Raw genomic sequence first — 21,211 nt, forward strand, 5'->3', positions numbered from 1 at the left:
TTCCCAGAGTCCCTGCTTGCTGGGATCAAGGGCACAGGAAATGTCATTGTCCCAGGAAATCCTTCCCACCCTGCCTCTCTCTGCCTTGGGCCTTTCCCCTGTCCTGTGGCCACTCATCTACAAAGGGTGCACTGTGTGGTCCTTCAAGGGAGTTTTCATAAGTTAGGACGTGGAACAACCCCAAGCGTGGGCTCAGGACACGTGGCGATGACACCAGCGGGCCTGGGCGAGCGCGCGTCACCTGGCCCGTCACCAGAGTCACAAGGACCATTGTGGGAAGGTGTTATTGTTTCAGTGGGCGCAGCGGAGGGTGGGTCAGTCAGCAAGACTGGGTAAATTGTTATTTACAGTTTCTGAGCTTTTAAAAGAAGAGCGCCCCAGGATCAGCGCGATTCCAGACCCGTGGCACCATGACGGCTCTGGTAGCTCTGCTGGCTCTGCTCCTCCTGGGGGCCCAGGCCCAGCACGGGTCTGAGTGGACCTACTCAGGTAAGCGCCCCCCCGCCCCCCCCCGGGTTTGTGCCTTTCCTTGTCACCCTCAACCCTGCGGAAGCTGCCCTACCCACCTACGGAGAGCAGGAGACTGTGTGGAACTCAGACCTCTGATCGGGGACAAAGGGAGTTTGCTCTCGTTTCCTGGACAACCAGGTCTTGGTGGGGGGTGCCCAAGATTCCCCTGCAGGTGTTTTTGCCTTAGAACCTTTCCTGGCCATGCTCCTGGTTGGAGAGCCTGCTTGCTGCCTCTGACTGCGAAGCCCTCTGCTTTCTCGGGCTCTGCAGTGGAGGAGGAAGTTGCTAGAACAGGCTCCCTGCCATCTCGCAGAGGGCGTGCGGATTTGTGGAGCTTTCTTCTTGGAGAGTTCATGGTCTGAAGTTTACCCAGAACATCCTGACTTCCTGAGAACCCAGCACCTTTGCACGGCTCCCGGGGCTGCCACCTCCCAGTAGCCATGACCTTGCTAAGGTCCAGATCTGCACATCTGGACCCGAGTCACCCCCTCCCATGGGGTGGTGAAGAGAGCTCCCGCCCTGCCCCCCTTTCCCTACACTGCACCCAGGGATCGGGTTCTGGAGGACTCTCAGGGCTGCTGACTGACTTACTCTCCCCACGGTGCCCCCACCAGCTTTGGACCCCAAGGGAAGCATATATTCATGGTGGATGCGTGTCTTGTTGAGTCAAGGGCAGCAGAATTAGGGACATCATGGGTGGCTCAGAGAGTCTGGCGTCAGAGGGCAGGGAGATCAGCTGTGGTCTATGGGTCCGCTCTGGAGCAGAGGAGGCCACACGTAGCCAGAGCCGTGGAGGCCCTGGGGTTCTGCTTCGTGTGGCTCGTTGGTACTAAGGGTGGTTCAGAAGGCTAAGCCAGAGAGAGAATTCCAACAGGCAGGTCTTGTCCTTCCCAGGCTCAGCCCAGCCTGTGAGACCGCAGGCCTTCCTGAAAGCCGTCAGGGGCCCAGCAACACTTGGGAGGCTACTTCAAAGGCCTTTTAGGAATCCTCGAGAAATCTGCAACACGGCTACCGGACACAGGCTAAAGCCTCTTGATCCCTGCAGGCGCTGTGTTCGGGGCCACTGGCCTCGATACTGGCATCCCACCTCTGGGAAAGAATTGTTTAAATACTGGTTTGTGGCATTAAATCAAGAAGAGCAGAGAAATAAAAAAAATTGACTTTTCTGTTGATTGTAAAACCAAGTAGCTGTGAGGGACCCCAAAACAAACACCTTCCTTAAAACAAGCCAGGCATTAGCCATACCACTACTCCCTAACGGCGGGAGAGCTTGGATTCCCGACTGCAAAGGTGTGGGCCCATTATAGCAACTAGCTTTCTTCCTTTTCTCCCTAGAATTATCACCCACTTTAAAAATGAGACATTTCCTTACTTTGGTTTTTTTCAACTAATCACTTTGGTCATCTTTGAACCTGATGCTTTACCTTCTTGTCCTGAATCTATAGGTGTAGGCAACCGGGGGGTCTCTACCCTACTGAGACCCAGTGCAAGGGGCTGGAGCAAGGAAACAGTGGCGGGGGGAGGCTGCAGAGGGGGAGGGCGCTGCATGATTGTTGGGAGAAGGGAAGGAAAACTGCGCCATTAGAAGGAAATGGGGACAGGACCCCTGAGAGTAATTCAGTAACACCAAGCCCCGAGGAGACTTCTAGTGCATTTATCCCCATTCCAGGGGAAAATCAAGCTACATAAATATAAATATTAAAAAATATAAATATATATATTGCATAAAATATATATAATATAAAAATATAAATCATACAACATATGTTATATATATAATATAGATTTAATAGATTTTATATAATATATACAATATATTTAATATAAACATATATAAAAATATAAACATAAAAATATATTAAAAAGCTATATATTAAAGACCTTTATTGTTTTCCAAACACCAACTGTTCTTGGTGCCAGTGACAACAGGGGAGTTTGGAATCCAGGTCAAGTCCCTGAGACACCAGGTTCCATGGAGCAGATTCTGACTTCTAGGGGTCAGGCTCTGCTTTCTAGAAGGTAGACCTCTGGCGTTGATCCTGGCCTCCCGCTGGGCAGGCCCTGTGGTGAGCTGAGCCCCTCCAACTCTGACCCCCTTGGCTCTCTTCTGTCACAGAGGGGACGCTGGATGAACTGCATTGGCCAAGGGAGTACCCCACCTGCGGCGCGAGGAGACAGTCCCCCATCAACCTGCAGAGGAGAAAAGTTCATTACAACTCCTCCCTGACGGCTCTGAACCTGACAGGCTACGGGGTCCAGGCAGACGAGTTCCACATGATCAACAACGGCCACACAGGTAAGGGGCAGGTGGCAGGACGCTGTCCCCCACCCCCCTCCCCGCACTCAGCCCTAGCAGCAGGTGCCAGATGCCGGAGCAGCCCGCTGGATACTCAGAGTGCAGGCTGGGTGCTGCAGGCCAAAGACGGTGGTGGTCCCCACTCCAAGCTGTGCACGGTATGGTGGGGGGGATGGTGCTCAGTCTTTGGCCTCAATTCCTGGCTGGATCCTTCCTTCTGCAGGCTGACCTTTCCCCCAGCTCACTCCGACCCCGCCCTGGGAAATCCAGCCCACAGAGTCTGTGCCGCCAATGCCAGGGACCAGCCTGCCCTCACCAGGGACCCGCCTGCCCTCGGGGATCTGTGCCCTCGTCTGATTTTTTCCATATTTTCTGCATTGAGTCTGATTGGCTCAAAATGCCTGACAGGAGGGCCCAGGATTTCTCAAAGGTCTTATTTATTTTTCTAGAGATAGATTTATTTATTTATCAGAGAAGGCGAGAACACAAGCAGGGGGATTGGGAGAGGGAGAAGCAGGCTCCCTGATGAGCAGGGAGCCTGATCTGGATCCCAAGACTCTGGGATTGTGACCTGAGCCAAAGGAAGATGCTTAATCGACTGAGCCACCCAGGCATCCTTCAAAGGTTTTAAAAAGAGACTCTTGGGGTCTTGAATGGGTCCTCTTCTAGGGAGGAGGTAGAGGTCAGACAGGAAAAGGTTGACTTGGGTCTTGTAGACCACCCCCAGTTCAGAAGCCTGGATTGGACAACTGGAAAATCCTTGCTTTGTGTTTACTGAACATACTTTTGATTTTCCAAGTGGGCCCCTTTCCTCTGAGCCTCATGATACCCCCACCCCTGGCAGGGGTCATTGTTAAGGCTGGAGATGAGGACGTTGGGAGGCCGAAGGACTTAAGGTCACCTGGTCTCTGGCGGCTGAGCTGGACCCAGGCCATTCCCTGCCCCTCGATGTCTGATTCCTCGACCAGTCCTCCTCCTCCTCCTCCTCCTCCTTGGACACCCCCCTCCTCACTTCCTCCTGGGCTAGGCCGACTTACTGCCCACCCGCATAGGTGCCTGGGGTCACAGGATTTAGATCTCCTATTTGCACAATTGAGAAGATAAAAGCAGTTGCCCTTGATGGGGTTGGTAGACCCAGGAGAGTGAAGAGCCGTAAAAGCCCTCAGGCACATGTGGCCTGGATCCCTGAACTCCACAAATAATTCATGAAAGCCTGATTTTATCTTTAATGTCAAGCTCCTACTTCCAAAGTTTCTCTCTGAAGCCTCCAGCAAATTGTCAGGTTGCAAACCCCTTCCCCCGTTTTTTTGGTTCAATAAACATTTATTTTGGTTCACACCAACATGAACATTAATAATTACAGTAATGGTTGGGCCAGATTAGGGGAACCTTAAGTCTCGTGGTTCTTCCAAGAGGATAATTAGACCCGCAGTTTTCAGTATTTGAAATCTAAGAATTTGACCTCAGGCTTTTTCTTAAGGACTCCTTTTCTTTGTTAAAACAGTAATAATTAAATACATTGTCAATCGCTGAAATTGCCCTTCTTCCAGTCCTTGCCCTCGATGAAGAGGGGCTACAGGTAGCAACTGAAGGCAGGGGGGAAGCTGGGTTGACCCCACCAGCACAGGCAGCCAGAAGTATCGAACAATTGAAAACCCCCACTGGTAACATGGACCGTTTCCGTTGCACACCTGCCGGGTAGGGCTTTGTGTTGAGAACTCAGAAGAGGGGATGTGTTAGGAAGGTCCTAGCTTCCCGGGGTGGGGGTGGGCTCCCAGCGGCTCCCTCCTCCCAGTTTGGAGAAGGCCCTGGACCTTCCTCCTATGGGCTGTACTGGGCTCTCTAGAGGCTGGAAGCCTGTAGGGTCCCCAGTCTACCCCACATCATGTCAAACCTATGAGAAAGCACGCAAACAGCTCCCATTACTTATGTTTTTTGATGTCAAGTATTTTGAAAGATTTTTAGAATTCTTTACAATTGGCTTTACATTGTCAGCAAGCTCCAAGCTTCAAGATTTCTCCTGAAGGAAAAAGGCAACAACACCCCACTCAACCGATTTTCAAATCTGATAACATTTTGATGAGTAAGTTTAACAAGAAAGTTGATATGATATAATTAAACATTTATTACTTTTGACTTTGATTAAATATTTATTACCTTTTAGATCTTGGAACCTAATATATATATATGTATATATATACACACACTTATACATGTATATATGTACATTATATGGATTTATATATATGTGTTTTTAATTGACTTCATTTTTTTTGAGCAGTCTTAGGTGCATAGCAAAATTAAGAGGAAAATGCAGAGACTTCTCATATACACTCTGCCCCCATATACACTGTCCCCCCATTATCCATATTACTAACCAGAATGGTATTTTTTTTAAAGATTTTATTTATTTATTTATTTATTTATTTATTTAGAGAGTGAGCAGAGGGAGGGGCAGAGAGAGGGAGAAAGAATCTCAAGCAGACTCAGGGCTGAGCACGGAGCCCCACACGGGGCTCCATCCCACAACCCCAAGATCATGACCAGAGCCGAAATCAAGAGTCAGTTGCTTAACCAACTGAGCTACACAGGTCCCCCAGAAAAATACTTTTTTTTTTTTTTTTTAATCAAGGATGACTCTACCTCAACATAGCATAATTTGGTCCAGAGTTTGCCTTAGGGGTCGTTCTTGTCTTACACATTCTATGGGTTTGAGCCAATGTAGAATGACAGTATTCATTGTTACAGAATCATACACAGTGTTTTCATGGCCCTAATTATCCCCTGTGCTCTGCCTGTTCATCTCCCCCTCTACCCCAGCAGCCACAGACCCTTTGATGGTCTCTGTAGTTTTGACTTTTCCAGAATGTCACAGAGTTGGAATCACACAGGCCACCTGGCCTTCTCAGATTGGCTTCTTTCACTTAGTAACGCATTTAAGGTTCCTCCATGTCTCTTCATGGCTTGATAGCTGATTTCTTTCTTTCTTTCTTTCTTTTTTTAAGATTATTTATTTATTTATTTGACAGAGAGAGAGAGATCACAAGTAGGCAGAGAGACAGGCAGAGAGAGAGGGGAAGCAGGTTCCCCACTGAGCAGAGAGCCCGATGTGGGCCTCGATTCCAGGACCCTGGGATCATGACCTGAGCTGAAGGCAGAGGCTTAACCGACTGAGCCACCCAGTCACCCAATAGCTCGTTTCTTTTTAGCATTGAATAATTTTCCGTTGTCTGGATAGACCACAGTTTATCCATTCACCTACTGAATGGGCATCTTGGCTACTTTCAAGTTCACCATTCAGCAATTACAAATAAAGCTGTCATAGACATCCATGTGCAGAGTTTGGTTTTACCATTGAGTAAAGACCAAGGAATGTGATGGTACGGCTGTGTTTAGCTTTGTCTTCCAAAGTGACTGTACCATGTTGCACCCCTACCAGCCCTGAGTGAGTTCCTGCCCTCCACATCCTCCCAGCATTTGCTGTCGTCAGTGTTCTGGATTTGGGCTGCTCTGATAAGTGCGTGGTGTATCACTATTGTTCATTTGTATTTCCCTGATGACGTACAACGTGAAGTCTCCCTTCACCTGCTTACTTGCCACCTGTGTGTCTTTGGTGAGGTGTTTGCTAAGGTTTCCGGCCCATTTTTTTAATCAGGTTGGTTGTTTTCTTATTGTTGAGTGTTAAAGGGATCTTTGTATATTTTGGCTAGGAGTCCTTTATCAGATGTGTCTTTTGCAAATATCTTCTCCTAGTCTGAAGCTTATCTTCTAAGTCTCCTCATAGTGTCTTTTACAAGATAGAAGCTTTTATTTATTTTTTAAAAGATTTTACTTATTTACTTGAGAAAGAGAGGGAGAGAGAGCACAAGCAGGTGGAGCAGCAGAGGGAGAAACAGACTCATTGCTGAGCAGGGAGCCTGATGTGGGCTCGACCCCAGGGCCCTGCGATCATGACTCTGAGCCGAAGGCAGACGCCTAATGACTGAACCACCCAGGCACCCTTCTTTGATGACTATCAATAGGAAGACGCGGCTAACAGAATAGATGTTGTTTGTCCTTGTCCCAGACCTAAATTGTGTATATCCTCATAGATCTTTTCCTTCATCACTCTCTTCTCACTCTCTGGAGCCTCTCTTTTCCCTGGCTCATTCCAGAATGTTCGAATGTCTCTGAGGCTGGAGCTGGTGAAGCAAACAACAGCAGCTAGGTGACCAGAGGGACCTCCCTGGGGCCAATCTGTAGGGCACCGTGAAGGAGGAGGAAGTGGGAAGAGTGGCCCATTTTCCTGTCAGCAAGAACTTAACACTTGAACGCATCCACTGATGAGAACAAGTTAAACCCCAGGCCGGGGGTCTGTGTGTTTCCCGACTTCCTGCAGAATGTGGTCTCTTGTCTTCCAAAGAGAAGTGAAGGCCTGTAATGGTGACATCCTGTCCCCGCCATGACCCATTCTTGGCCCGGTCTGCCCTCTCCCACCCACCGTATGATCTTGTACCTCTGAGCAGGGAAGGCTTTCCCCCTCTCCAGGTTGGCCTCCTCGTCCATAAAAGCACTGAAGCTTACAGGGGTTTTATGAAATGGAGTCGGCTGTTCTTTTATTTATTTATTTATTTATTCATTTATTTATTCATTTATTTGAGAGAGAGAGAGAGCGAGCGCACGAGCCAGGGGAGGGGCAGAGGGAGAAGCAGCTCCCCACTGAGCAAGGAGCTCAGTTGAGCTATTCCTAAAAGGCTACCCAGGATGATGATATTTAACACCTCATCTTGGCTTCACAAACAGTGCTCTGGGAATAAAAGTCGTCACACTAGTCCCAAGAGGTCCCCCAACCCCCCTTCCTATTCCTATGCTGTGGGCAAATCACAAAACTGGTCAGAAGCGGAGAGCAGGATTCTGGTTTCCACAGCCACTGGCCATATTTTCTAGGGCATCCTCCTTCCCTAGGGCTGACAAGCTGGCCTTGCCACCGCCTCCCCCGGTGGTCCTGCCCCTGACCCCCGAGTCTGGGTAGGAGGGTGTGGGCCCTGACGTAGGCGCCTGCCCAGCCGGGCTCTCCCAGCCTGCCCTGTGTGCCGGTCACCCGCTCCCCGTGGGCGACCCTGCTCAGGGCACCCTAAGCCGGCGTGGTCTTGGCTTGCTCCATGAGTGTGCAGGGGAGCGGGGGAGCTGCCTGGCCGGTAGACCGGACCCCCCCGTGCCTGTGTGCACTGGCCGCAGCCCTCTCTCGTCTTCTCTCCCAGTGCAGATCAGCCTGCCCCCGACCATGCGCCTGACGGCCCCAGACGGCACCCAGTACACAGCAGAGCAGATGCATTTCCACTGGGGTGGAGCGTCCTCAGAGATCAGTGGCTCCGAGCACACCATCGACGGCATCCGATTTGTGGCGGAGGTAATCTGGGGACCCCAGCCAGGTCCTCTTTCTTTTTTCCAATCCCACAATCACTTTCCTTATGAAAGCAGCCAAGGAGACTGCATGGTGACGACCATCCAGTCACCCTAAGTTGAGTTTTTTTTTCATTCGTTCACAACCATTTAGTGATCTCTGCTACATGTCAGGGGTTCAAGCAGGGTCCCCGCTCTCACAGAAAGCACAGTGCAAGGCAGGAGTTTACAGCCCACAGCATGGGGCAAGCCCTCTTGGTTTCAGTTGAATGTCTGTGTGTTAGATTTTCAGGGTTCTCTCTCTTGCATAGATCCGTCCTTAAGATGACCATGGTTTACAGTGTCCTCCAGAGCACGGTATCTCATGCCCACTCCTGGGAGACCACAGGAGAACCCAGTGACCTCAGATGAGCCCTCTGGACACTGCCAGCTCATCTGCCTGGAGGGTGGGGTCAGGGAAATGCCCTTGAATTGCCATCTCCCCAGAATCCCACTCATGTTCTTTCCATTGGGGAACTTTCTGGTCTTGATAGATCTCATACCCAGAGGGAAGGAGGTCAGAGTTTTTAGAAGGGACAGGCTGAGGCTCTGGGTAGAGAGCACCTTTCTCTTCGTTCTTCCCTGAACACCTGAAGCACATGAAGTCTGTAGGGACCACCCTTGACTTACCCTTTCTTGCTCCCACAGATTCACATTGTTCACTACAATTCTAAATACGAGAGCTACGACAGAGCGCAGAGTGAACCAGACGGCTTGGCTGTGCTGGCAGCCCTCATTGAGGTAGGCTGAAGTGACACATGTGACATCAGAGACTGGTGTCCAAAGCATCAGGTGTAGACAAAGGGTCTTCCCTTCTCATCTGCTACTGAGCTCACCGTTCTTAAAACAACTCTGACTCAGTGAAGCCCTTGCTCACAGTCACTGTGTTCCCTCTGTGTCCCCAATCTCGGGGACCTTGGATGAGTGGGACAACTGATTTAAAGGAGCTGGGATCACAGCCTGGTTGGCCAAACATAAACTGGCTAGAGGGGAAGGGGAAGCTGGCCACCTGCCAGGTAAATCAACACCTGCTTTTCCACTTTTCTCAGAAGGTCTGGAGGGCAGGACCTGTGGCTAGGTGGCAAGAAATGGTCATGAATTCAGTCTCCCCCAACAAGTGCTAAGTTGGATAAAATGGCCAAAACCAACCATATCTCTGCTCTGGAACTGGACCAAAGTCAAACAACAAAGCAAGGCATTTGTTTCTGAAAAGTGGCTAGAATTTTGAGTTAGAACCGTGGGGCTCTTCCTATCCCCAACCTCCAGCTTGGTCAGCAAGGTCGTTTTCCTGGAGCAGGCTGGACAGGGGACCCAGCAGTCTTACTGCCTGGGGGTGGATGACTCACTTGATTTGGAGGGTGAGTTGAAAGCCCATGCCCCAGGATCTATCAGCAAAGGTAATAGAAAGTGAAAGTTGCGGCTGACCCGCTAACTGGCTGACCTCTGGATGTGCTTTGCAGCTCGTCCAGATCCAGCAGCAGAGGGTGCAAACATGATGGGCTTGAGGCGTATGAACAACAACTTCTGCTAAAATCATTGACTGACCACAAAGCTATGTTGACCATATAGGTGGTTCCTAGAGGGCCCTAGGAATAAGATTTAAGAACAGAGCCAAGACATCAGCTGCTGTGTGTGGCTGGGGAGACCCATCTTGCAGACGAAGCGGAAGAAATTCCTAAACGGATACACAAACAAACAAAAGAATTTTTAAAAAATCAGAAATCATATTTACATGCTATATTACTTAAATGTCCAGTTTTCAAAAAAAAAGTTGGACATGCAAAGAAATAGGAAAATATGATCCACATTTAAGAGAAAAAACTGCAGCCAACAGGTAATGACTGTGAGTGGACTCAGGGACTTATCAGATAGGACTTTCCCAACAACCATCATAAACATGTTCAAGAACTTAAAGGAAATTGTGTTCAAAGAATTAAAGGAAAGTATAATGACAATGACTCAAAAAAGGGAAACAGAAGTGACAAAAATGCACAAGTGGAAAGTCTAGAGTTGAAAAATATAATAAATAAAATGAAAAATTCACGACATGGTCTCAAAGCAGAGGTGAGACAGCAGAAGGAGTCAGTACATTTGGAGATAAATTGAAGAATTTATTCAATTTGAGAAACAAAGGAAAAACACTGAAGAAAAATGAACAAAGCCTTAGAGATTCATGGGAACAAGATCACACAGCCCAACATATACATAGTGGGAATCTGGGAGAGGAGAAAGAAAGTGAAAGAAAAAAAAATGGAAGAAATAATGGTCCCATTTTTCCCCAAATTTGATGGGAAAAAAAATAGTTTACAAACTGGGAAACTGAACAAAGCTCTTGTCTGATCAGAGTCAAACTGTTGAAATCAACAAGACAAAAAGGACTTTTTATAAATAGGATATTGACATACAACTACCAGCCAACTTCTCATTAGAAACAAGTCATCAGAAGGCCATGGAATGTCAACCAGGAATCCTAATCCAACTAACATCCTTCAACAATGAGGCGAAACAAAGGCATTCCCAGACACAGAAAAACTGAGATAATTGCTAACAGATCTGTCTTACAAGAAATATTACCAAAAACCCTTCTGGCTGAAAGGCAATGACATCAAACAGTAACTCAAATCCGCAGAAAGAAACGAAGAATGCTGGAAATGGTAACTATAAAAGACTGTCTACAAATGTTTTTGTCTTGTCTTTAAAAGATTTCTTTTAAAAAACCCATCAGATTGTTGAAAGCAATCATTACACCACTTATTGTTGGGTTTACGATGTAGGTAGATGTAATGTCAATGACAAAAGTGAGGAAAATAGAAAGAAATGGAGCTAGCTTGGAACAAAGTCCCCATATTTTATAGGAATTAAGTTAGTACTAACCTGAGGTAGGCTGTGATAAGTTGTATATTGAACAGTAGTCCCCCCTTGTCCCTGGTTTCACTTTCCCAGGTGATAATTACCCGTGGTCACGTGCAGCCCAGAAGGAGATGTTCCTTCTAGTAATGTTTACTCCAGGAGCCTAACTCTAGGTCACAGCGCCTGCGTCTTTCACCCCTGTGACCTTGTCACGCAGGCATTTGATCAAATGCATCATCCCAAGAAGAGTGAGTGAAGTACAACAAGAGATTTTGGGAGAGACCACGTTCATGTAACTTTTAATTCAGTATATTGTTATCATTGTTCTATTTGATTATTAGTTTATTGTTGTTGGTCTCTTACTGCGTCTAATTCATACAGTAAACTTTACCACAGATATGTATAGGAAAACATGTAGTATTTACAGGGTTTGGCGCTACCCATGGTTTTAGGCATCCACTGCGGGTCCTGGAATGCAATCCCTTCAGATAAGGGGGAACAGCTGTAATCACTAAAACAACCATTAATACTTAAAAATGGTTAAATGGTGCATGGAAGTTATTTGTTTCACACAAAAGGTGGAACAGAGGAACAAAAATCCACGAGGGACCTAGCAAAACAAATAGCGAGTGGCGGTCATAGATCCAAGAAATCGGAATTCATACACAGCGGAAGAAGAATTAGACCAACGCCACCAACTGAAAAGAACCATTGAAATTCACCTTTTTCACCAAAAGTAATTTTTCTGACTTCTGAAGAGTCAACGCTCACACAAAACAGTGGTGACCTGGCAGGGGGCGGAATTGGAGCAGTTTTGGCTTGGACAGAAGGCTGTCCCCGGCTCAGGCAGGAGTCCCGAGGATGAGGAACCAGGCACATGGGACCAAGCCCCCCTCATCACAGGGAACTGGCCTGAGGTGAAGCCCGCCCAAACAGAGTCCCTGGAGGATGGTGACAGTGACTTTGGGCCATGCCCTGAGGGCCTCACCGGTCACCCTTGAGAAGGCTCTTTCCCTGGAAGCTGTCCCAATGATTCCGTCCTGTCTCCCTGGAAGAGACCAGTGAGCCCAGGCAGTTGGTGGCAAAGAATGACCCGACGGTCTGTCCCCACACAGCTGGGGCTCAGACCGGCTGCCTCCTCCCTGCCCCCGGGCTCTGCCCAGTCAGCAGGGACACCAAAGCACGGGATTACCAGACGGAGGTCCCCTTTCCACTCGATGCACTGCTCTGTTTCTCCTCCAGGTCAAGGATCACGGTGAAAACACTTACTACAGCAACTTCATTGCCCACCTGAACAACATCCGGCATCCAGGTGAGGAAAGCCCACAGCGGCGGCAGGAGCGTGTGGCGGGAACAGGGGGCCTGGAAGGGGGACATCGGCAGAGAGGGGGGCACACTGGCCCCGCCAGGGGGCCAGGGCTCTCATTCCAGCGGCTCCTGCTATCGGCTCAGGCTGCAAACACCCTTGAGAAACCTGTTCACAAACCCCATGTGTTGATTCCCACGGTTGGAAGCCAGGGGACCACGGACAGGGGATATCTTCGCTTCACCTCTAGCTCCAGTGAGTAGTGATGACTCTGGGCACTAGAGAGAGAGAGAGAGAGAAAGAGAGAGAGAGAGAGATGTCCTCCTTAGCTTCAGGCTGAGGAAAACCCTCCCATCATTGTGCCTGGACAGGGCTGGTCTCCCCCTCCTCTGCCTCCAGAAGGCAGGATTCATGTCCGAGTGGCCACCGACCCCTACGGCCTGTGACCTGAGCCACAACCACATCAGCTTTGATACCCTGGGCTTGTGCTTCTGACTTTGGCCACCCCTCCCAGACTGCAGGTCCCTGACTTCCAGTCCCGCCCATCCAGGGGGTCCCTTGACCTCCGACCCGTGGGCCTTCTGTTCTCCCCAGTGCATGAGTGGGGGTGGGGGGAGAGGCAGGGGCAGAAGCAGACTTCCCTCTGAGCGTGGAGCCTGACGACTTGGGACTCGATCCTAGGACCCTGGGATCATGACCTGAGCTGAAGGCAGACACTTAACCCATTGTGCCACCCAGGCGCCCCCAACTACTGTTATTTTTATTCATAGCTACAAATATGAGCATGTATTAACACGGCCTGGAAATCCTCAAACACTCATCTGGGCCTTTGCTTCTCCCCGCTCCAGAACGCTTATTTCACGTGTTCTCCCCTCCCTCAAAGCCTCTCTGCCCCCCGCCCCAGCTTCCCCCTTGAGTGGATCGGATGCCTTATTCCCGCTTTATCTAAAAGGCGGTCAGACCCTCACTCATCTTCTTAACCCATCTGCACCGGCCTAGCTCCACGTCCCCTCCTCTGTCGCAGTGGGCGAGAGTCCCTGCTCCCGCCCGAGCCCAGCCCTCCCCTCACGCGCACCAGCCCTCCCTCTTAGGGTCCCTCCACCTGCTCGCCTCTGCTGTCCCGCAGCCCCCATTTCTTACTATTCATCTGCTGCCCCGCTCGGCACACAGATCTGTGCTCTAATACCCCACCAGTCTCTTTTGACCCAGCCAGCCCCTTGCCATCCTCCCCTCTTCCATCCCATTCGATGCGCTCTTGAATGCGTTGCTTTGTGGTCCTGTTCCGTTTTCTCACTCACCCTTTGCTGACCCTGACAGCCACCGTCCCTTTAAGGTCACCCCTGTTAGATCTCCTGGCCACTTCTCTTTTCTCTCGATTGACCTGGAAACAACGATCCATCCCACCTCACTCTCGTTCTGCCCACACTCAAGCTCACCCCCGGCTGCGCTCTCTTTCTGCTCCTGCTCTCATGGTGGGGGGCGCCGGCTCTGTCTTCTCCAGGGGGCCTCATTCCGTCCCGTGGCCTCCATTGCCCTCTCTGCACAGTGGACTCTTAAAATCTGAGGTCCTCCATGCAGTGACAGGATCACGGGGCAGGGGAGGCAAAGCAGACGCAAGAACCAGCTGGTTATTTTGCGGACCCTTAGCAAGGCCAGCAAGAGAAACCACAGGCCTGTGGTTTGAGGCGTTTCCTTGAATGCATGGACCTTAGACCTTCCGTTTCTACGAACTGATCCAGACCCATTTCCTTTTCCAATTCAATAAATGATGCTTCTGATCAATACTGCTCTCCTCACTGGCCTCCCTCTCAACTCTGGATTCCTCTATCCAATAGCTTGCTTGATACTGCCCTGCAGATCTAAAATTTAATATGGCCCGAACCTTCCCTACCACCCATCCCCCAGGCTCGTCCCTAAACCGACTTCCTCATCTCAGCAGAGAGCATCATAAGCCAACCCACTGTTGAAGCCCCATACCCCAGAATCACTGTGTTTTTTTTAACTTAAAAAAAAAATTCTTTTAAAGTAGCCTCCACCCCCAGCATGGGGTTTGAGCTCATGACCCTGAGATCAAGAGTTGCATGTTCTACAAACTGAGCCAGCCAGGTGCCCCTCCCAGAATCATTCTCGATTTTCCGCTTTCCATTATCCCTCACATCCAAACCGTCAGCGCATCTTACTGTTTTCACCTCCCTGCTTTCAGTCCTCTTGTGTGTAAGCCAAGAAGCAGGATTGCTGGGTCATATGGTAATTCTAGGTTTAATTCTTAAAGCTGCCATCACATCGCTTTCCCTGGTGGCTGCACCATGGTCCTGGAATTCTTGACTCACTTAACTATATTACAGGGATGAAGGTAAATCCATGCTCCAGAGCCCTTTGGAAGGTTGTATCTGAAAGCTCTTCCAATAACACTAACATTTAGAATTTTTTTTAGCCTATTCATGGGATTATCCACTACCAGACTCTGACGCCTTGGTTTAACCAGTCTATTTATGTCTACGTAAAAACTGTAACCTCTTTGCCATTAAAAGAATGCAAAGTGCATTTTTGGGAAAGCGAAAAAATTCAACTCAACTCTGTGTTTCTTCGTTGGCATCATGCTGAGCTCAGGAGCTCAGAGTCATGACATGAATGGAAGAGGGATTCTCGAGATGCAGTGATGAGTTCTTGAGCTGGGACTCTCCGGAGACCCTGTGGAAACACTTCTTCCCATGGCCCCCCTTCCCCACGTGAGCCCCCACCCCCGGGGGCTGATCCTGGTTTCTCGGGAACCATGGCGGGAAATGCTCAGGACCAGGTGCCTGAACCCCCACTTGGTTCTGAGTCTGCCTTTCTCATCTCTATCCAGCCATTTCTTTCTTTCTTTTTTTTTTCTTCCTTCCTTCCTTCCTTTTCTTTCTTTTAGATTTATTCATTTGAGAAAGAGAGAGCACAGGAAGGGGGAAGGGCAGAAGGAGAAGCAGACTTCCTGCTGAGCAGGGAGCCTGATGCGGGGCTCCATCCCAGGACCACTGGATCATGACCTGAGACAAAGGCAGATCCTTAACCGACTGAGCCCCCCAGGTGTTTCTCTATCCACCCATTTCTAAGTGAGCCCAAACCAAGGCATTTTGTTCTTTTTTGAGATTTCTTATCCAGAAGCCCTTAGCAGTCATAATTCTCTTCTCTCATTTATCATAAAGCATATCTTCTGCCCAACAGTTGTTGGCTGGTTAACAAGTTGTTAGCTGTTAACTGGTTGACAGGCTCACAAGGACTTTCCAAGCTCAAGTTCAATGACCAGACTTTATAAGCACACCCCTCCCCCTTATCCTCGTAGGAATCCTGTTGAACATTCCCTTGTTGCCTTTGAGGCAACAGCCAGGAGGAGGTATCTGAGTGGGTCTCTCCCCAGAGTCTGTGCTCTTACCCCCTTCTAGGAAGCAGCAGACTGGGGAAATGCTTTGAACGATCAGCCTCTGTGTTCTGATGACTCAGAAGATTCAAACGTGGGGCGGTCTGAGCCTGAGCTGTCCCCCCAAGGGGCATCAGTGGCCCCTCACATTCCTTTATCCTTTGTCCCCTCTGTTAGGACAAAGCACGGTTCTGAGTGGCGTTGACATTCTGGACATGCTCCCCGAGGACGTCCAGCACTACTACAGCTACAGGGGGTCGCTCACCACTCCTCCCTGCACTGAGAACGTCCACTGGTTTGTGCTGGTCCATCACGTGCCGCTCTCCAGCACACAGGTAAGGCCCCCGCACCGCCTCCCCAGGTCCCCTTCTGACTGCCTGGCTGACGAGAGCGCTTCCCTACATCTCACCTTAATGCCAGCACCGGGGCTCCCAGGTGCTTTCCTGCCCCGGGGCTGCTGTGCCTCACCCCTCCTGGCCTGGGTGACCTTACTAGTGCTTGGACAGAGATGGGCAAGTTGAGGCATCAGGGAATCCAGGGAACCCTGGGACCTTGGATGCAGCCAAAGGACTGGGACCTGACCTGGGTCAGAGAAGAAGGGCTGCATTGCGAAGGCAAACATTTGCTGAGCGGATGCTCCCTCCAGGTAGCATTCTTGGTCCTTGAGGGACAGAACCTCTGTCCTCGTGGAGCTTACATTCTAACTTCATAAATGGCTTTACACAAGGACTTACTGACATTGTTAGCTCTTTAATATGCTAGCAGGCCTGCAGTCCTTTGAGGAGAAGAGCTGTGTCAGCCACCTTTGGTTCCCCAGCATAGCATGGGTGCACAGTAAATATTTGTTGCCTTAGGGAAAGGACAAACGTAACTGAAGTTGCAGAGGAAAAGCTGGCATTTCCTTCTGGGTCATGTTCTTCCTCAGGAACGAGTAGATCTTTTTCTTTAAATTTTCATTTCCCCAATGCAGGAAAAGGTGGAAAGAACACTATTCAAAGATACCCACCCACAAATCTATTTGCTTCTTTTTCTCCTTTCTACTGGTGACCAAATAGTCACAGAAAACAATTTAAAGAGATGGTTGGAAGAATGAATGGATGGATGGATGGGTGGGTGGGTAGATGGGTGGGTGGGTGGATGGATGGGTGGATGGGTGGGTGGGTGGATGGATGGGTGGGTGGATCCTCTGTTGCCATGTAGCAGAACTTGAGATCTCATACTCACTTCATCGGGATTATAGAAATAAACCCAATAAACTATGCTCTTTTAAACCACCCAGTACCTCTTCCCCTCCATAATTCACTTCATGTGGCCTGTAGATTTGGAAGCTAGAGAATTCCATAGTGGATCACCACAACAAGACCCTCCACAATCACTACCGGAGGACCCAGCCCCTGAACAACAGAGTGGTGGAAACCAACCTCATGAATTTCCCCCACCTACGTAAGATCAACTCTTATTTATCCTTTGCAATTCTTTGAGTCCTGTTTTCTTCCTTCTCTGGGTGCATGCATCTCTTCTGGCAATAGTAGGGGAGGGACAGTCATCTAAAGGGCAGGAGGCTCAGATGGGTCATTCTGTACAGGGGATGTGTGGGCAAAGGAGGTGGCTCATCTTCTCAGTCCAGGCAGTGATGCCAGTGAGTAGAACAGAGGAGACCACAAGGATGGACAGTTACATGATTTATTACCTACTTGGTCTTGGCCAGAGACACCCAGTAGGAGAGCAAGATGCTTAACAACATCCTGACGCTCCCATAAGAGTGCAGGCAAGCCCATCCCCAACTCCCACACATCCCCTCAAGGTGGGGTTAACTAGAGCATGTATTGTTTACTACATTTTCTTGGGGATCATGCCCCAGACACCAGGGTGCTGGAAGTAGGTATGACCAGTCCAGCCTCCCTGGGACCCTCTAGCCCACTGGGTCAGGCTTCTTGTCTCACCTTATTAATGTGGTTGCAAGAAGGCAAATATTCTGCAATTTCCCCATCTTTATTTTGCCTGTTTCTCTGTAAAATTATGGTGAGCTATACACATTCCCTGAATTCATTGTCTTTACAGTCTGTTTCCACTAAACATTCCTGAGACCTTTACATCCTCGAATATGATAGAATTGATTCCAATCAATATTGCCCGCTCAGTACGACCCCAACTGATTATACATATCTTTCAAAACCTTTAAATCTCCAGACAAGCTCCCCGCCTCCCCATCAACAAAGGCCCATTTGTGATTCTCACCATCCTTCCTTCCTGGTTCATTGATTGTTTTCTCTTGCATTTGTTTCCTCCTCCAACAATACCAACGGAGGAAAAAGGACACCGGTCATAATGATCATTTCCCCGTATTACACTATATACCATATTAACAGTACCGATTCCTTTCTCAAAGGACGACATCCTCTTAACTAGGTCCAAATGCTAGCAGCCTGGCTGAAGGGACACAGACCCCCTGATCTGCCTCCTTGTTCTAATCCTGCCATGTCCCCTTTTCCCTGATGAAATGTCCTATGGCTCTTGCAGTAGACAGGTACAGATTGCATAGTTTCCCCTATGCCGCACCCCAAATGCTCTTTCCACGAGGGGGGGAGTGTCGCTCCAATTCACCCTCAGGAGGGAACACAGATGGTCTAGATATCCGTGTATCCGACCCAGATTCCCCACGCTGCAGTTCGCCTAGGTGTCCTCTGTGCCCACCCTTCTGAGACTCGCCGATTAGGGTTATTACTTCAGCTCCCAGGAGATAATAAGAAGGCCTCTTCCCCCACTCGCAGTCAGGGGACTGGAGCAACAGCCTCCCTTTGCTGCTAAGAGAACGGGGCACCATTTTGCTCCCCCTGCCCTCAGACCCAGACTTCTAGGTAGCAGCGCTGGTCTCCAGCCAGCCCGGTTGTGTCACCCACCTGATGCCTCCTAGTTCCATTGAATCCCACCCCCGATGGGTTAATATGGTCACCAGCAATAAGGAATGACGTGGCAAAGAAGCAAGATTACAAAAGCAAGATAATGGCCAAATATAGATGTCTTGCAATTCATTTATTAGAAAACATGCATGTCGCCTTAAGGTAAGGGCTACTGAGCATCGCATGAGAAACCAAGGTCCAGGGGCAGAACCACCGCTGACGTGTCAGCGCTTGGATTAAGGCAGCTTCCACGCCTAAATTCAGACAGCGGGAAGGTGCTTGAAGCTGGCGGGACAGGACATGGAGGACATTCTAAGGAACCTAAAATCCCCCCCTTTAGTATATGTGTGGGGAATGGTGTCTGGCTGTCCCACAAGGACCACCGAACTTCTGACCTTCCCGCATGAACTCTTCTTTTCATAGCGTATAATCTAGGTCCCGAGTTCCAGCTTTACATAAATAAGCTTGACAATAAGCTCGAATACTTGAGAAGACTTATTGAAAAGAGGAACAACAACGAGAAATCCTAGAGATGGCGAACTTGAAGCGGGAGGTGTGCAGGACAAGAGGGCCCTCCTCTGAGCCCAAGCCCTGCCCGGCTCCTCCCCCACCCCGGCTCTTCCAAGAAATCCGGTGCCGGGATTTGCAGCCTCCCCGAGGCTCCTGTCCCGTTTCTGAGTAAGACTGAGTAAACCACTGTCCCTGAGTGGAAATGAGGTGGTTTAAGGGTCTGAGAAGGGGTTTGTTAGACCACACCAATGGGAATTGATTGGAATAGAAATGTAAAGGAAATGGAGCCCTAAGTAACTTCCTATCGAATCATGCATGTTGATCTGTGTAAATTACAAAGCAGCCCGGACTGCCCTGTGGGATTTAGGTGAAATAAAATGTCTTTGGGAATTGGTCATTTGAAAATTTCTCTTTTCTGTTTCTTTTGTACCACTTCAAATATGCCTTCTTTGCCCTCCCCCCGGGGACACTGGTGATGGGACAGAGATCGAGGTGGGAAGGGTTCTAGGACCAAGTTTAGGAAGAAGGAAAGAGAGTCTTACCTTGGAACTTGGTGGTGGTGAGGTCTGGAGCCTGGGCTAGGCTGGGCGAGCAAAGGAAGAACAGAGGAATAGGACCCCGGACTTGCAGGAGAGATGGGGAGGAGAGGGGAGGAGAGGAGAGAGGACCTCCCTGCACATCTCATCCTCGTGGGTCAGTTGGTGGCTGGGCCTTGTCACTAGAGCCGGGTTCCAGGTCCAGTTCTGCCACTTCCTGTCACAATCGCTCACTGCGATGATCGCCGTGGTTTGAGTACACGGATGCACGTTTCTGACGGAGGCCCTTTCTCGCCACTCCCTCTTCGCTTCTCCCATCTCTGGCCCAGCCCCCCCCACCATGTTCTTCCCAGTTCCTTTGTCTGCTCTTTACTGGCTTTGTTCCCCCACGCTGTCATCCATCACCTCTGACTTCATTCACCGCTCCAGGCCGTCCTCAGAGAAGCTGTGTTTTCCCCAGTTTATTGAAACAGAAGCCAAGATGGGGGACAGCTGGGTGACGCGCCCGCCATTTCCAGGGTAGAAGACGGTGGAGCCAGGATCTGAAACCAGGTCTTTGGTATCCAAGCTGCTTTAGCTACAGAAGTCTTCCCTTTCAGGATGCCTGGGTGGCTCAGTCGTTAAGCGTCTGCCTTCAGCTCAGGTCATGATCTCAGAGTCCTGGAATCATGTCCCGCATCAGGCTCCTGCTCAGTAGGGAACCTGCCTCTCCCTCTGCCCTCCCCCCTGCTTGTGTGCGTTCTCTCTCTCAAATAAATAAATCAAATCTTAAAAAAAAAAAAAAAAAAAGAAGTCTTCCTTTTCATTTATCCAAGCTTCCTAAAGCACCTGCCGCGTGCCAGGCATGGGGCTGAGGCCTGGGGCACAGAGATGGGACAGGAGGGATGGTTTCTGCAGTGGGCACTCAAGCCCCATGAGCAGGACAGACATTGACCTAAGCCATCACCCTCTCCCGGGAGAACCACGGTTTGCGACCTCCGCAGAGGGATTGGTGCTCGGCCTGCGTTGAAGGACTTCATGTGGGGAGCCCAGTGGGCAGGCTCGGGGCACCGCGAGCCGGCAGGGACAGGGGTCGTGGCTGTTTGTGCTCCAAAACGAGGGGAGAAGGAACCGAAAATTAATTAGAATGGTTATCTGAAAGGGGAGGCAGAAGAAGAGTGGGGGATGGGGCTGGAGGTTGGGCTTCTCTGACGGCGTCCTGTTCGGTAGTTTTAAGCTTGGAACCTTCCGTTTTACATCGTTATAAAACAAAACTAAATTTAAACATCTTTTTAAATCCAGAATACTTAAGATGTGAAAACATAGTAAAATGATCAAATAGTTATACATTGAGTTGGTAGCATACACAGAGAAGAATTTTTTCCAAATTATTTTATTAATTTTATTTTTTAAAAGATTTTATTCATTTATCTGAGAAAGTGAGACAGAGACAGAGAGGGAGAAGGGTCGGAGGGAGAAGCAGACTCCTACTGAGCTCGGAGCCCGATG

General features: G+C 49.5%; 1 protein-coding gene across 1 annotated transcript; it reads left to right on the top strand.

The window, feature by feature from the left end:
- Positions 1-373: 373 nt before the first annotated feature.
- CA6 (carbonic anhydrase 6) lies at positions 374-19,207 on the top strand. Its single transcript, XM_032864027.1, has 8 exons — positions 374-489; positions 2,627-2,806; positions 8,047-8,195; positions 8,876-8,968; positions 12,320-12,389; positions 15,955-16,112; positions 17,097-17,220; positions 19,101-19,207. Exons 1-8 carry the CDS (start codon positions 411-413, stop codon positions 19,205-19,207), a joined length of 960 nt encoding a protein of 319 aa, XP_032719918.1. The 5' UTR covers positions 374-410.
- Positions 19,208-21,211: the final 2,004 nt, after the last annotated feature.

This window comes from Lontra canadensis, unplaced genomic scaffold, assembly GCF_010015895.1.
Source record: "Lontra canadensis isolate GAN:19392208 unplaced genomic scaffold, GSC_riverotter_1.0 scaffold25, whole genome shotgun sequence".
NCBI classification, from domain to species: domain Eukaryota; kingdom Metazoa; phylum Chordata; class Mammalia; order Carnivora; family Mustelidae; genus Lontra; species Lontra canadensis.